This window comes from Myxine glutinosa, chromosome 7 (genome assembly GCF_964187855.1).
Source record: "Myxine glutinosa chromosome 7, kmMyxGlut1.1, whole genome shotgun sequence".
Taxonomy (NCBI): Eukaryota; Metazoa; Chordata; class Myxini; order Myxiniformes; family Myxinidae; genus Myxine; species Myxine glutinosa.
In genome coordinates, this window is record NC_136267.1 from 123,642,935 (window position 1) to 123,658,383 (window position 15,449).

Consider the following 15,449-nt stretch of genomic DNA (forward strand, 5'->3'; position numbering starts at 1 on the left):
TACGTTCATTACCCATGTCTCGCTCCCATAAATCATAACACTTCTCACACATGCAGCATACACCTTTCCCTTCAGCTTCAACGACACTCCCCTCCTCGTCAGCACGCCACTCAGTTCCCGAAACTTCTTCCATGCACATCTCACTCTAGCAACCGTTGCCGAGTCTGATCCACCTTCTCCATTCAGCATGTCTCCTAGGTAACAAAATGTTTTCACATCTTCCAGCTTCATGCCGTCTCCAAGATCCAACTCAACATTTCCTCCATCTGCAGCTCCCTCTGTGCACACCTTACACTTGAATGTAGCTGCCACACTGGTTAATGACCCTCTCAAACCACTACATTTTTGATGAACCCACTCAGCGCACATTGTACATTGAATGGAATTCACTCCGACACCCTTCCTGCACACAGCACACGGCCACTTCCCAGTTATTTCCACCTCACCACATGCTTTACCACTTGCCGTCACCTTCGTTTTTCCGATATTCACCTTCAGACCTTTTGTCTCCATACATTCCTTCCACTTGTTCATCTTCTCCTTCAGTCCATCCATACTTTCTGCAAACAACACCAGATCATCTGCATACAACAACTCCCACGGTAAACCCTCCTTTACGTTCCGAGCCAGCACCTCCATCACAGCTACAAATAGTAGTGGACTTCGTACCGACCCCTGATGCACTCCCACCTTCACCTCAAACTCTCCACTGTTCCCGTCGTTCGTCCTTACAGCTGTGCGCGGTACAGGTCCACCGTCCTCAGTACACGGGGAGCCTATTTGGCTCAACATGCCTGTGTCATATCCACAGCCCAGCTTTCCCTTCAAACACATGTCCTAAATCTCCAGCTGACAGCAGGGAGGAATTTAATTTGGGTACAGCAAACAATGGCCTATTCTTTGTGAAAAACAATGGTGCAATAGTTAATTCCCACCAACTAAAAGCAGATGCGAAAGCCAATTTTACATCCTCATTGAAAGGACAGTACGCTCTTCGATGCAGCTTTCCTGGATGCATTGCACCATGTTCACATATTTTATGTCTAACCCCGTTTGAGATGGAATATAGACTACAGCTGGGGACAAGCACACGGCCAACCTAGCTGTGATGCCTGCACTCGGTTCCTTTTAATAAGCATGATTTGAATTGGCGGTTTGCCAGAAGCAGTGCAGTGTAGACAATACATCGGTTAAAGCCTTCATATTCATAGTGTTTGTCAGATTATCTTTCTAAATGTATTGTATTGATATGGTTAACACTTGACAGAAGGTGTTGAAATGGTTAACACCTGTATCACGATAGTGGAAACACAATCTGCATCACACATTGTCAAAACTCACACATAATTTTCTCATGACATTTAATGAAGTGCTCATCAGATCCTATGATAAATCATAAGGAGACATTTTAAGGAAGCTTTTGAGTCCTGTCATTACAATAATGCACACGTTGGCAGCCACTGTTGTCCTTCCACCGCAGGACGTCCAGCGAAGCTGCTCTACACCGATGCAGTCACCGCTCACCTTTTGCTCAGCTCCCATGATTCTTTGCCCTCCATTACCTCAAAGCAAGACCTCCATTGCACATCTTTAATGACGAGTGCCCTGTTGTGCATTTGGAATCTTCGTGCACCCAGTGATCCCATCTGCACATTGTTTTGCAAATCTCAGGTGGGATTTACCTCTCAAATTAGTTGCTCCTCGTTGTCTTTACGCATTAATTGTGATGATTAATAGTCCTTGCCAGTTATTTTAACAAATTAAGATAATGCAGTCAGAAATTCGCTTGAGGGCATGCAATAAATACAAGGAAGGTAATTAATCAGTGACTAACATGAGAGCATTGTTCCATGTGCACTCGACATGTTGATTCACCATCAATTTCAATTATCAAACATGGATAATTTGGCACAGTGAGTGGGAAATGCTCTATTTTCTCTGTGTTTATGCAAAGTATGTATTCTCTTTCATATACAGACTTGGCATTTAATATGGAATATTTTTTTGTGGGGGTGAACTTACTTTTCAAGATGACTTAGAACCAAAAGTTCATTGGAATTATGTTGAAATTATTCTAGATTTTGTTAATGTGACCTTTAAAAGAAACAAAAACCACATTTGACATTTTGAAGCAAATAAATAGATCCTTGAAAGTGATGTAAACTGATATCGAACTCGATTCACGGACAGTACAGTGTTAAACTTCTGTGTGTTTTCCAGAAGTATCTCTTTATTTTGCACATTAGCCAAAAATTTTTTTAACAAAAACAAAAGTTAAATTACGACTGGGATTACGGACAGTAAAATTGCAGTTCAGTACTTCGTGTAACCCCCACGAGCATTCAGGAGAGCACGTACACGATGAGGCATGCTGTTCACGAGATTTGCCAAGGTTTGGACAGGAATCGCTTGCCATGCAGTTACAATAGCCTGCTGCAATTCATGCACAGGGGCAGGCTGCTGGTCCAAGTTGTCGATTTGACGCGTTAATTCTGCCCACAAGTTCTCTATCGGATTCATATCCGATATGTATCGGTCAGTTTTGCCCCCTGCATGAAAAGCAGCCCAAACGGTGACCCCACCACCTCCAGCTTGGACTCTTGGCACTAAACAATCTTCGTTGTAGGCTTCATGCACTTGTCTGCGCACTCGGACGCGGCCATATTGACGATAGACCAGAAATCTAGACTTGTCACTGAAGATCACGTGATTCCAGTGTCCTGGCTGCCTTTGACGGTGCTCTCTGGCCCACTGCAATCGGCGCTGGCAGTGTTGTTGGGTCAGACGTGGCTTTCTCAGGGGACGCCTGGCACGATAGCCTGCTTGAACCAGTCGTTGGTTGACTAGCCTTCTGGATACAGGCACATTTGTCAGTTGCTGCCACTCAGCCCTAAGCCAATTAGCTGACTTGGTACGGCCATTGCGGACTAACCGGTGCAGCTGGTGATCATCCCTCCTTGTGGTTCTGCGGGGACGTCCTGACCTCAGTATTGGAGTAGGGACACCACTCTGAGCATTTCGTTTCAGGATCTTTGACACCTGACCTTGAGTGATGCCATACTGCCGAGCAATAGCACGCTGTTTCATGCCGGAATTTCGTAAAGCCACCACTAAATGACAAACAGCATTGTGGAGTTGACGGACCATCTCCAGGGAAGCGGCAATAACTTTTGTAGACGTGCAGCAGTTGTTTTCCACAAATACAGAACGCAACAACCCTTTTCTACCCGATTGTGAAGCCAATCGTCAAATGTACCTGTCCGTACATTTTGCCACGCCACCTGTGATATAATCCTGTTATTGACTTCTTGCTGCGACAGACAATCAGTGACATGGTTCTTTTAACAAAGAAATCACCGAAGCATAAAAGAAACTCACCAGATTGATATACCGATTTCAGAAAGTAAACCCAAGTCAAGAAAAAAAAAAAATTCCATATTAAATGCCAAGTCTGTAATTGTCCTACCTTAATGATACTCATTTTATTAAAGTTATTATTATTAATATCACTATCATTATGTTTTTGCCTCTCATACTAAAAAAACATTAAATGCTGCAAAAGTAGTCCTGTATAATATCGAATATATATATTTTTTGATGTTTACAACAACACAGTAATTCATTTTTGTTTTGTTGACAATGATGGGTAATGACTGTTGTTGAGGTCTTGCCTATCTCAGCCAGTGCAGATCCGTGGTGTCTTTATTACAGAGATGCGGACACACAGAGAGAATCAAGCACCATCTTTATTCCAGGCAAAACAGGCCTCACTCCCCCACCCACAGCGGCCTCACTCGGCCGTACACAGCACTACACTCCTCCCCACCGTAAGTCACATAGACCTTCAAATATGCTGGTCACACAATGCGTCGAGAAGAAACACGTGGGCATTGAGCCGTGGACACGACCGGCGATGGTGAGGCATTGGAAACAGATGACGGCTCCCCACCAGACACTAAACTAGGCTCAACTTAAACCAGAGGAACATCCACACTACTCCGACTGCCATGAAGATCCGGCTCCACAGATGGATGGGCAGCTGGCCGAAACGTGGTCACGGGCACCTCAATGGATGAGGACACATCACACGGCGGAACGGAATTGGTTGTGGGTGAATGACCAGACCCGCGAGCCAACAACTGATTCACATGACGTTTCCAGATGGGCCCAGCCGAAGTATGAACAAGGTAGTTAGCCGGACCGAAAACACGGAACACAACAGCCAGCACCCATTTCTGTCGGTGCACATAGTCCCGTGCCGAAATTGGCTGGTCCACCATGAATGAACGAACATTGGTTGCCGTAACAACTTCAGGTGCACCAGGTCGAAGCAAAACCAGGCGTGACTGCAACTGTCGGCTATACATGCGGAATGCAGGCGTTTCCTGTGTAGTAGAATGCACTGAATTACAATAGACATGCAAAAACACATCAACCCTACTCTGCACACATCGAACCGCTTGGCCTCTATGCAAGGCATGTTTCAACGCTTTGACAAATGACTCAGCCTGGCCATTTGTAGCTGGGTGGTAAGGTGCCAACCTCAGGTGTTTGATACCATTAGCATGCATGAACACAGCAAACACCTCAGATACAAACTGCGAACCATTATCCGAAACTAAAATCTCTGGAACCCCGTTGTTCACAAAAAATACTTCACAGATTGTCCACCGTGTTCTCTGCGGAGGTGGACTGCATGATAGCTACTTCTGGCCACTTTGAGTAAGCGTCGATCACCACCAGAAACATGTGGCTCATGATTGGCCCTGCAAAATCCACAGGAATGTGCTGCCACATTCTATCAGCAGGTGGCCATAACAATGACACACGTGAGGGATTATCAGCATCAGTTTGACACGTATCACAAACTTTTACTGTCCACTCGATATCCGCATCAAGCCCGGAACATCACAACAAACTCCGGGCTAAACTCTTTGTTTTGACCATACACAAATGATCCTCATGCAACTCAATGAGACAGCGCTGATGCAAAGAAACAGGAATGACCACCCTCATGCCCCACATTACACAACCTTGAGCTAAAGACAGCTCGGACGCACGTGACACATATGGAGCATATTCTGACGTTGAGGACAACTCACGCCAAGAACCTGACAAAACAATGTGTGCAAAATATGACAGCACAGGATCACGACGAATGGCAGCAGCCTCTTCCGCAGTGATTACTGGACCATATTCAATCTGTTTCAACATGAACACCTCAACCTCATCCGCAGGTTCGGCACCAGCCTTTGTAGACGGCAATCGAGACAGGCAATCATCGTGCCGTTTGGAAGCACGAAATTTGATTTCATCGTCGTACGCACTGAAAACAAGACACCATCTCTGTAGTCGAGCAGCGGCAGCGACTGGAATGGCTTTCTGAGGATTAAACAAGAACTGAAGCGGCCGATGATCAATTTGTAGGAAAAAATGCCGACCAACAAGTACTGACGACATTTCAACACGCCCCATACCAAACTCAGTGCTTCACGAGACAAGACGGCACCGTTGCCGTACGACGAGCTGTCACACGCCAGAATGAGAGGGCGTGAAGGTTTGTAATGTATGATTACCGTGTATGCAGTAGGGCGAGCTTTAACTCGTTTGAATGCTGCTTGTTCCGTCGAACTCCACCTCCAACGAACATCTCGATGCAGCATGCGAGTCAGTGAAGCAAACTCAGTGCTTATATTGCTGACATACCCCCCCCCCCCCTCCCCTTCCCACGCCTCCTGCCCCCAAGCCCTCTCCCTCCCACACTTCTCTCTGCTCTCAAATGTTGTGGTTGTGTGCTTCCCCTTCTCTCCCCATCTTGTCTTCCACTCCCTCTTTTGTATATTTTGTTTGTCTGGTTGATTTGTTTGTGAAATAAATGTTAGCTCTTTCACGAGCCTCGATTCAGTATACAAAAAAAAAAAAAAAAAAAAAAAAAATACTGAGCAAGCCCAAAGAAGGAACGAAGCTGAACTTTGTCCCTTGGGCTAGGCATGTCGACTATAGCATCGACTTTCTGAGGGGCTTTTGACAGCCCCTCTGGGGTGATGAGATGCCCCAGATACTCCACTCCCTTCTGAAAGAATAAACATTTGTCCTTGTTCAAGCGAAGGCCGTGAGCAGCTAACTTAGACATCACCTTGTCATTGTTCTCAAGATGTTGTTCGGTCATGGTGCCCACAATGAGGATGTCATCCAAGTAGCATTGTGCAGGTAAGTCTACACAAAGACGATCCATCGCCTTCTGCCACATTGCCGGAGCTGAAGCAATCCCGAAACAAAGACGGGTATACTGGTACATACCCTGACACATATTCACGGTAAGGAGGTGACGATCCTCCTGCGCGATCTTGAGATGAAAGTACGCATCGCGTAAGTCCAACTTCATGAAGTACGGACTCCCACCAACTTTGAATATATTTCGTATATTGAATATGAAATGAATATATTGAATATAATTTTTTTTTTTGCGTGCCTGAAAAACCGCAAATTCCTGGGACATGGCCACAAATAGAAAAAAACCCCGTGAATTCATGGGACACTCTTCCGCGAATAGAGAAACGGGTAGCATTTTATCACCCGCGAATCCACAGAATCTGCAAATAGCGGAACTGGGAATAGCGGTGTGTGACTGTACTTGATAAATCGATGATAATTCAGGAATTAATTTATTTATTTATTAATAAAAAAATAAAAATACAGTTTTTGCCAAAGCACTTCTTCACTATTGTGCCCAAATTTCAGCTTCATAGCTCAAAGGATGGCGGAGATATCGCCCAGAAAAACAAACAAGAAAGCAAACAAACGGAGTGAAAACTGAGTGAGTACTCCCTTTCGGTGCCCGGCGATGACGTCATGCAGCGCCTCGAGATGGAATAGGAAAGGAGTGGTGTACAATGCAGAAATATCAAAATTACATAAATATTCAACCCCCTGAGTCAATACTTTATAGAAGTGCCTTTGGCAGCAATTACAGCTTTGAGTCTTGGGTATGTCTGTATCAGCTTTGCACATCTTGATTTGGGGAGTTTCTCCCATTCTCTCTTGCAGATTTGCTCAAGCTCTGTCATGTTGGATGGGGAAGGTTGGTAAACAGCAATCTTCAAATCTTTCCACAGATTCTCAATGGGATTCAAGTCCACTCAAGGACTTTCCCGTTCTTGTTATGAAGCCATTCCAGTGTTACTTTGGCTGTATGTTTGAGCTCATTGTCTTGTTGGAATGTAAATCTTTGCCGCAATCTAAGGTCTTTAGCACTCTGAAGCAGGTTCTCTTCAAGGATTTGCCTGTATTTGGTTCCATTCATTGCTCCCACTATCCTTGCAAGTCTCCTGGTGCCTGCCGCTGAAAAGCATCCCCATAGCATGATGCTGCTACTTACTAACTAGCATGCTTCATGATAGGGATGGTGTTCGATGAGTGATGACCTGGTCTCGGTTTCTGCCAGACATAGCGCTATGCATTAAGGCCAAGGAGTTACATTTTCGTCTCATCAGACCACAGAATCTTTTGCTTCATGCTCTCAGAGTCTTTCACGTGCCTTTTTGCAAACTCCAGGCATGCTGTCATGTGCAGTTTTCTCAGAAGTGGCTTCCCTGTGACAATTCCCCCATAAAGCCTATATTTGTGAATAGTCAGGGGGCCAGGAGCTAAACCTGGAAAGTGGTTCTAAAGTTTTTTTCTCAGTGTTTTCATGTTATATAGGTATTGTACTCTATGAAACTGCATGATGGCATTCTCCCATCATTGAGCATTTTCATATAACAGGCTTTATACAATTGCGGTTATCGGGACGCAAAACACTGGCTTTAGAGGGGTGGGGAAAATAGAAATACCTTTATATCTTTGCAAGCATTCAAGCTAGGGTCTTGATTTTTTGCATATGGGTGTATCCTGACCATACCTATTCGTGGGTCAAAGGTCAAAGTCGTATGTCAAGGTCAAAGGTCAAATATCTGGGTCAAACGTGTACAACGCAGCATTGTTTACACTGTGATATATTTCTCATTATACTGAACCTGTATCCATTGTTATAACGTATAATGTCTTGTTATAAGGTCTCATGAGCTCAATACTGAATGAAGAAATGCTAAACTACATAATATTTATTGAGTTCTTTATGATTTTATGTTCAAAGATTACATCAAATCTGGTTACGTAAATGATCTGTATATGGTGTACCTATTCATAGGTTACTAAACCACCAAAATTGTACATATTCTGTATTTGGTTTTAAAATAATTCTTATATCACAAACATCATCAATCATCAGTGTTATTGTAATCATCACCATCTTCCCCTTCATCGCTTGTTTCATCATCACTATCAGGTGATATAGTATTCACTCTGTTGTGACATACTGATGCTGCGTCCTGTTGCTGACAGGCACAGAAGACTGAGCAAGTCATTCCTGCTTTGTTTTTTTTCTGTTTTTTTTGTTTACTGAATCGAGGCTCGTGAAAGAGCTAACATTTATTTCACAAACAAATCAAGCAGACAAACAAAATATATAAAAAGAGGGAGCGGAAGACAAGATGGGGAGAGAAGGGGAAGCACACAAATACAACATTTGAGAGCAGGGAGATGTGTGGGAGGGAGAGGGCTTGGGGGGAGGAGGCGTGGGAAGGAGGGGGGTGGGAGAAGTATAAAACACAAGGACACCAAGGACTTCCAGTACAGAAGTTGGTATTTCAAAAAAGTGGATTTGGGGTGAAATTAGCGGGGGTCGAAAAGATCAAGGTTTTGGATGGGGGAAGATAAGAGATGGTGGTGAACAGCTGTTTTAAAGACCTGGAGGGTGGAGTGGGATTGAAGAGAGTGAGGGAGTTTGTTCCAGAGGCGGGAGAAAAGAGGAATGAAGGAGTGAAGGTGAGCAGAGAGTCTTGATTTTGGCAGCTTAACCATAAGAGGGTTGCAGGCAGATCTTGTGCGACCTGTAGGAATATTTGGGGGACAGAGCCCAGAGAGAGCTGGGGGGGGGGGGGGGCAAGGCCAGAGAGGAGTCGGTAGAAGACGGAAAGACCACCAACCTGCCTGCGGTGAGTGAGTGAAAGGCCCTTGGAGTTAGCTTCATCGCGGGAGATTCCAATGATTCTGAACGCTTTGGTTTCAACAGCGTGAAGACGAGCTCGGTGTGAGGCAGGAGCACCAGCCCAGAGGGGAGAGCAGTATTCCATTCGCAGTATTCCATCTCATTGTTGCACCCACATCGAATACTTTCACATGGTGTGTCACTGGAGCAGCCACAACTGATGATCTTTTGGATGTACTCAGGGACCAGTTCACTTCCTGCAGGAACTATAGTTGGGCAGAGCATATCCCCATCTTTGCTCCATCCATACTCTAACGGGTCTAACTTCTGAGGCTCAGACCTCAAGGCATTCTTCCACAAGAAAGTTTGTATGTGTGCTCTTTTCAGATTTTCCTGGAAAGCAGCATCAGTTGGTGGGAGTAAACAGAGTTTTGGCATTGTGCTGCTCCCCTTGCCTATTCTGGTCTTCCATACCTTTGCTCTAGCCTCACAGAGAGTATGGCAGCTTTTCTGACCGTAAGTAGCAACAGCGAATTGAGTTGCCTGCTTCACTACTTCAGGCCAGGGGGGGGCCTCAATTTCTCCAAGAAGACTCAGTAAGTGTTGTTTTATAGTGTTCAACATCTTCTTCTTCCCGATGCCAAAGCATCCTGCTACAGTATCACATCCAGATAAGGAGTGTCCTGCAAGCAAGTTTGGAATGAGGTCTGCATATTGGGCAGCGGTTGCGTCTATGACACTTCTTCCATGTATAGGAGATTGCATTATAATTGGGATGTCAAGATTCTGCTCCAGATAGTGGTGCAACAGAAGGGCCCACACATCTGTATCATCAGCCACCACAGCTACACCGGATGCCCCCTCTAAAGCTGCCATAAATGCCTGCTGCACTATAATATTGTCAGCTTCCTCATGACTGGTATACAGATCTCGTCTTTCTATGACAATGCCCTCGCTAATCTCGATAGTTTCCTCCTGTCCTGTTATCAAAAGTGTGTGCTCCTGTGTATGGTTCTGAACAAAGTCTTCATCTCTTTGCAAGTCCTCGCATATCAGTTTGATGAGCTGCTTCTTATTGCCTGTAACAGTCAATACTGCTTTCTGTGCGGGGATTGGTTTTGAGGGTGTCAACTGATACACCCTGCCAGTACCCCTGGCTAATCGTGTTGAATCTTTGGTGCTGAATTCATTGTATCTAGCAAAGACTAGATAGACATCACATTTGGAGAGCTTCTCTGCTATTTTGTGCTTGAAGGCATCAATGTAAGTCTGCACATTTCCAACAGTAGGCCAACCAGGTATCCAGAGAAGGGCACACCCATCAACGATAGTGACTTCTATTTCTTCATGGGCTACTCTTGATGACACCTCAATTTTCATATCTGTTTTCAAGATGAATTTAGATGTGGATATCTGCATGTCACCAGAGTGTACAAAAAGAGCTGTTGGCAGTGGAGCCAATTCATGGGACATCAGATGGTCAATGTCTATATCCCTATTACTGGCCTGCAGACATATGACACGACTGTAGATTAGGTTTGTATCAAAAACCTTCTGTGTGCCGATATTTACAGACTTCTTCGTGTCTGCCATTGAAGTTATCCTTCTTTCAATCTTGTGATGAAAGCCTCGAGGTAAAGCCTCTGTAAATTCCCCGGATTGTTTGCTCCCGATTTCAATTGATTTGTGAACATTAACTGTTGAAGATGATTGTACCCTTCCAGTAACTATGTTCACAATTGATCCCTCTGGGTGCTGCTCGTGGTCAAGTGGTGGTATGCACTGGGCCATCTTCACTCTTATGTCCTGTCGATCCTTTGCATCAGATTTTATCCTAGATTTGCTTTCTTCTTTGTGCACGCTTGCCTGCCTGGTTGCACTCTCATCACCTCGCATTTCAGCTACATCGGTAGCTATCTGACCGCAGACATGTAGGCTCAATGCCCAAGATTTCAAAGCTTTGGGGTTAAGTGTGATGCCTATTATGCCGTGCTTGCCTTTGCCATATCTCATGAACGTGGTCTCGATGAGCATATCAGACCAGATTCCATTCCATATGCCATCAATGTGCCCCACAACATGGTCCCCTTTGGTGAAATGCTGTAGAACATGTTGTGGGAGAGTTGTGGGAGTTGTGTTACACCATATACAGATCATTTACGCAACCAGATTTGATGTAATCTTTGAACATAAAATCATAAAGAACTCAATAAATATTATGTAGTCTAGCATTTCTTCATTCAGTATTGAGCTCATGAGACCTTATAACAAGACATTAGACGTTATAACAATGGATACAGGTTCAGTATAATGAGAAATATATCACAGTGTATAAACAATGCTGAGTTGTACACGTTTGACCCAGATATTTGACCTTTGACCATGACCTATGACTGACCTATGACTGACCTTTGACCCACGAATAGGTATGGTCAAGATACACCCATATGCAAAAAATCAAGACCCTAGTTTGAATGCTTGCAAAGATATAAGGGTATTTCTATTTTCCCCACCCCTCTAAAGCCAGTGTTTTGCGTCCCGATAACCGCAATTGTATAAAGCCTGTAATATGAAAATGCTCAATGATGGGAGAATGCCATCATCCAGTTTCATAGAGTACAATACCTATATAACATGAAAACACTGAGAAAAAAACTTTAGAACCACTTTCCAGGTCAGGCCAAAATATGCATTTGACCCCCTGACTAGAAGTGCTGCATACATTGTTGTGTTGTCCTTATGGCAGGTTCTCCCATCTCAGTGAAGGAACTTTGTAGTTCTGTCAGAGTGGTCATTTGGTTCTCGGTAACCGGTAGGAAGTACTTTTATGTAAAGCAGTAATCTAAGCTTGAGAATGTCTTCAACGACAAATTTGGTGAGTTACAGTACATGAGGACCATGAGTGACAGACAGGTGGTACGAATGTGTGCAAAGCAGCAACCAAAATAGACGTTGCACATTCCAAGACTTTTACTTCCCAAGATACCTCATCACATGTATAACTATCAAGCTGGCATTGAGACACCACTTGTGCATCCAAACTAAAAATATTTTTGTCTTTCTTTTTTTTCTACAAAGGTCAATGAGCCTAAAACCACCAGTTTTGGACACAAGATGGAAGCTTGTAGTGCAGTGGTTGTAATCACAGATGGCTTATCCATCATGAACTTTACTCGGTTGCGTCTTTGGAGATGTAAATTAGAGTGAAGAAGGCATGCATTTTATTAATTCATTCCTTTGTTTATTCATCATAACTTCTCACTTTGCTTGGCCATCACTTGAAACTAGATCTTTGTTAACTTGAATCAAATTTACAGAATCTGAATAATCAGTTTTACCTCAGACAGAGAAGGCACCGACCAACATGGCTTTAAGAGTACATTGTGTGACCGCACACATGGTTTGTTGCAGGTATGGCAGGTGCAACAACTAGGCAGACACCTAGAACGGCAAGATTTGGGGGGGGGGGGGGGGCAGCAAAAAACTGAATGAATTATTCATGAAATTACAGAAGCAAACAAGTATATTCCAGTAGTGGGAAATGAAAAGTGTGGATCTACTGATATACATCACTGATATCTATAGAGAAGACTATAGATATAAGTATTGGAGTCAGTTCAAATAACAGCTCGTGTTGAAGCACTTTTATTTTATTCATACTAATGTTGGAAGCATTCAGGCTCACTTTGGGGACTCCTGTGGGCAGAATGGACATGGCTGGCTTTGGCAGTCATGCCACAAAACAGGTGGCACACTGGCCAGTAGTCATGGCAGGTAAAGCAGGCAGGTGATGGTGGTACAGGACGACAAGGCCGTAACAGGCCGGCAGGTACGTCATGCTGGCCGATGACATTGCCATCAGGTTGATCATTTGGCCGGTTGGTAGGTGATGCAGATATAGGGGCTGACAAGCAAGCAAGATAGCCAACTTTATCCGAATCTGTCCTAACTTGATCTTTCTCCCCACCTGAACTTTTTATTCTTCCAACTAATCTGGGTCTCTCTAATCTATATTAACCCCTGGTTCTTCTACTGTATGAATGCAGATGCTTTATTCATACTAATGCACAATATTCATTTTCAAACATTAATTGTGGTGCGGGGTGGGGAAGAGAGAAGGGGCACAAAGCTGAAGATTTGCCTTGAGCGCCCTTGCATCGGGTCCTTGTTGCAGGTTACAAGTTGCTGCTTATCACCTGGCGCTGTGGGACTGGTTTTGGCGGGAACGAAAATTGGAGAACTTCTGCTGTGGGATGTTCGACAGCCAGGCTGGCAAACTGGCCAGTCTGAGAAGCTAAAAGAGCCCCAACCAGCTACATTCTCAACAGGTATTGTCGTATTTTATCTGCCACAAGACTTGTACATATAATCAACAAGTTGTGTCACCCAATCAAGATCAGGTTATTTGGCCTTCAGTAAACCGTCAAGAAGATTAATGTTTAAAGCTGTAGCAAACATTAACCTGGGAGTCCTCCATGGCAATGTCGGGACGAAATGGCATCATTTCCTTGTTTGAGGTCAGTTTTTCTTCAGTCATTTATTTGAGCAGTCTGTTGTCTCTCTTGTTTCTGTTGACGTGTTTTTTTGCAGGTTTCTCTTCTGTCTCATTATGGAGTAGGAACTGATGTCTCTGTTTCTTCAATGCATGCTTTCTTTATTTGCTTGGATGGAGATCTTTTTTATTTTTTCATTTTTTCTTGGATTTGATGAATTTTGTTGTTTTGGAGATGTATATCTGCCAAGTGAACTTCGCTTCTTTCGTGGCAATGTTTCTGAAAAAGAATTGAAGACAATGGAGCTATATATTGAATTCCCCTTCAAATGTGATGCGGAAGGACCAAGCCGTATGCCAAGTTTCGCTCATCCAACACACCAGATGTACGATGCTCGATCGACCAGAGGGCCATTCATTTTAATTTTAACATCAACTTGATGACTATGGAAGCTTTGTAAATTAAATTTCATTCAGCATTCAGAGTATAAATAATTTAATGAAAATGGTTCGATTCCCAACAAATAATTCACCTTTGAACACATGGCACAGAAGTGCCAACACATTTAAGTTGAGAACAGTTAAGCAACACAACAGTTTAAGAACAGTTAAGAACAATGCTAAAAGTAAATAATGACGGAACAACGTTAAATTCACAGCCTCTTCCCTCTTCCCATGCTTAACATTGCTGTTCCCTTTCATTAAGAACCATGTTAAAAGTAAATAAAAAAATGTATAGAATCGTATACATAGTCGAGGCTTGTGGAAGAGCCAGAATTAGTACACGTAACGGATCAGGACACAACAGGACAAAAGGAACAGTTGACAGAGGGGGAAAATACCAACAGCAGAGTTGAAGGCCAAGATCGAGGCAGGCTTGAACAAGTAATGGGTGCGGGGAGGAATGTGAGGCAGGCGAGGATGCATAGGGTGGACAATATGGATACAGAACGAAACTCTCAGGAGGGGAAACTGGAAATTTGGAAGGAGGAGCGACTGGGGTAGGTAAACGAAGGTTATAAAATATAATTTTTTTGGATTGGCGACGATCTGCGATGGAGAACAACTGTTTTGAAGACATGGGGAAAGAACGAGATTGAAGAGAATGTGGAAGTTGGTTCCTCAGGCAAGAGAAAAGAGGAATGAATGAGTGAAGGTGAGTGCTGACCCTGGATTTAGGTAGTTTCACCAGAAAGGAGTTGATGGTGGGCCACGAGTGCCCTGCGAAAACCTGGGAGGAACCACCTTTTAGAGGCCATTTTTTCCCCGCAAGCGGGGGTTGGCCTTTTTCGGGAACTGTGGTTGTTGTTGTTTTTCGGTCCCCTTTTTGAAGCAATGTTTTACGGCCGGATGCCCTTCCTGACGCCAACCCTTTTTGCCGCCTTTAACGACAAGCAGGGAATTACCAGTGAACTGGTACTCAATTTGCCGACCTCGGAAGGATGACAGGCTGAGTCAACCCCCCTGGCGTTAATTCAGCGATTGACCGGGATTCGAACCCAGGATCCTAGGATCCTAAGCCGGCACCCTAGCCGCTAGCCCAACACCAAGGACACTGGGAGGGCGAAGCACAAAAAGAGCAGAGGGTACAAGACCAGAAAGGAGGCAGTAGAAGATAGAGAGAGCACCGACCTGTCTGCGATGATGTAGTGATTGACCCATAGAGATTCAGCTTCATCGTGGGAGATTGCAATAATCTTGAAGGCCTTGGTTTCCATGGCATAAACCTGAGAAAGGTGTGAGGCAGGGGAGCCAGCCTCAAGGCAGGGGAGACTCCATCAAGCTGCGGATGAAGGCCTGTAGGTGGATATGAGTTCAGGTGTGCCAAGGAAGGATTTTGTATGACGGATGTCGGCGGCTGACTTTGGAAGCCAGCCAACTTAGATATGTGGTTTCCCGAAGAAAGCTTGTGGCTGATAGTGAGACCCA

General features: G+C 44.2%; 1 protein-coding gene across 1 annotated transcript in view; it reads left to right on the forward strand.

Annotated features, from left to right (window-relative positions):
* DYNC2I1 (dynein 2 intermediate chain 1) overlaps window positions 1-15,449 on the forward strand; it is a 144,223-nt gene that overhangs the window by 55,412 nt on the left and 73,362 nt on the right. Inside the window, exons 11-12 of the mRNA XM_068096871.2 lie at window positions 1,481-1,671; window positions 13,203-13,356. Of these exons, the coding sequence (XP_067952972.2) occupies window positions 1,481-1,671; window positions 13,203-13,356 (345 nt within the window). The remainder of the gene's footprint in view (window positions 1-1,480; window positions 1,672-13,202; window positions 13,357-15,449) is intronic.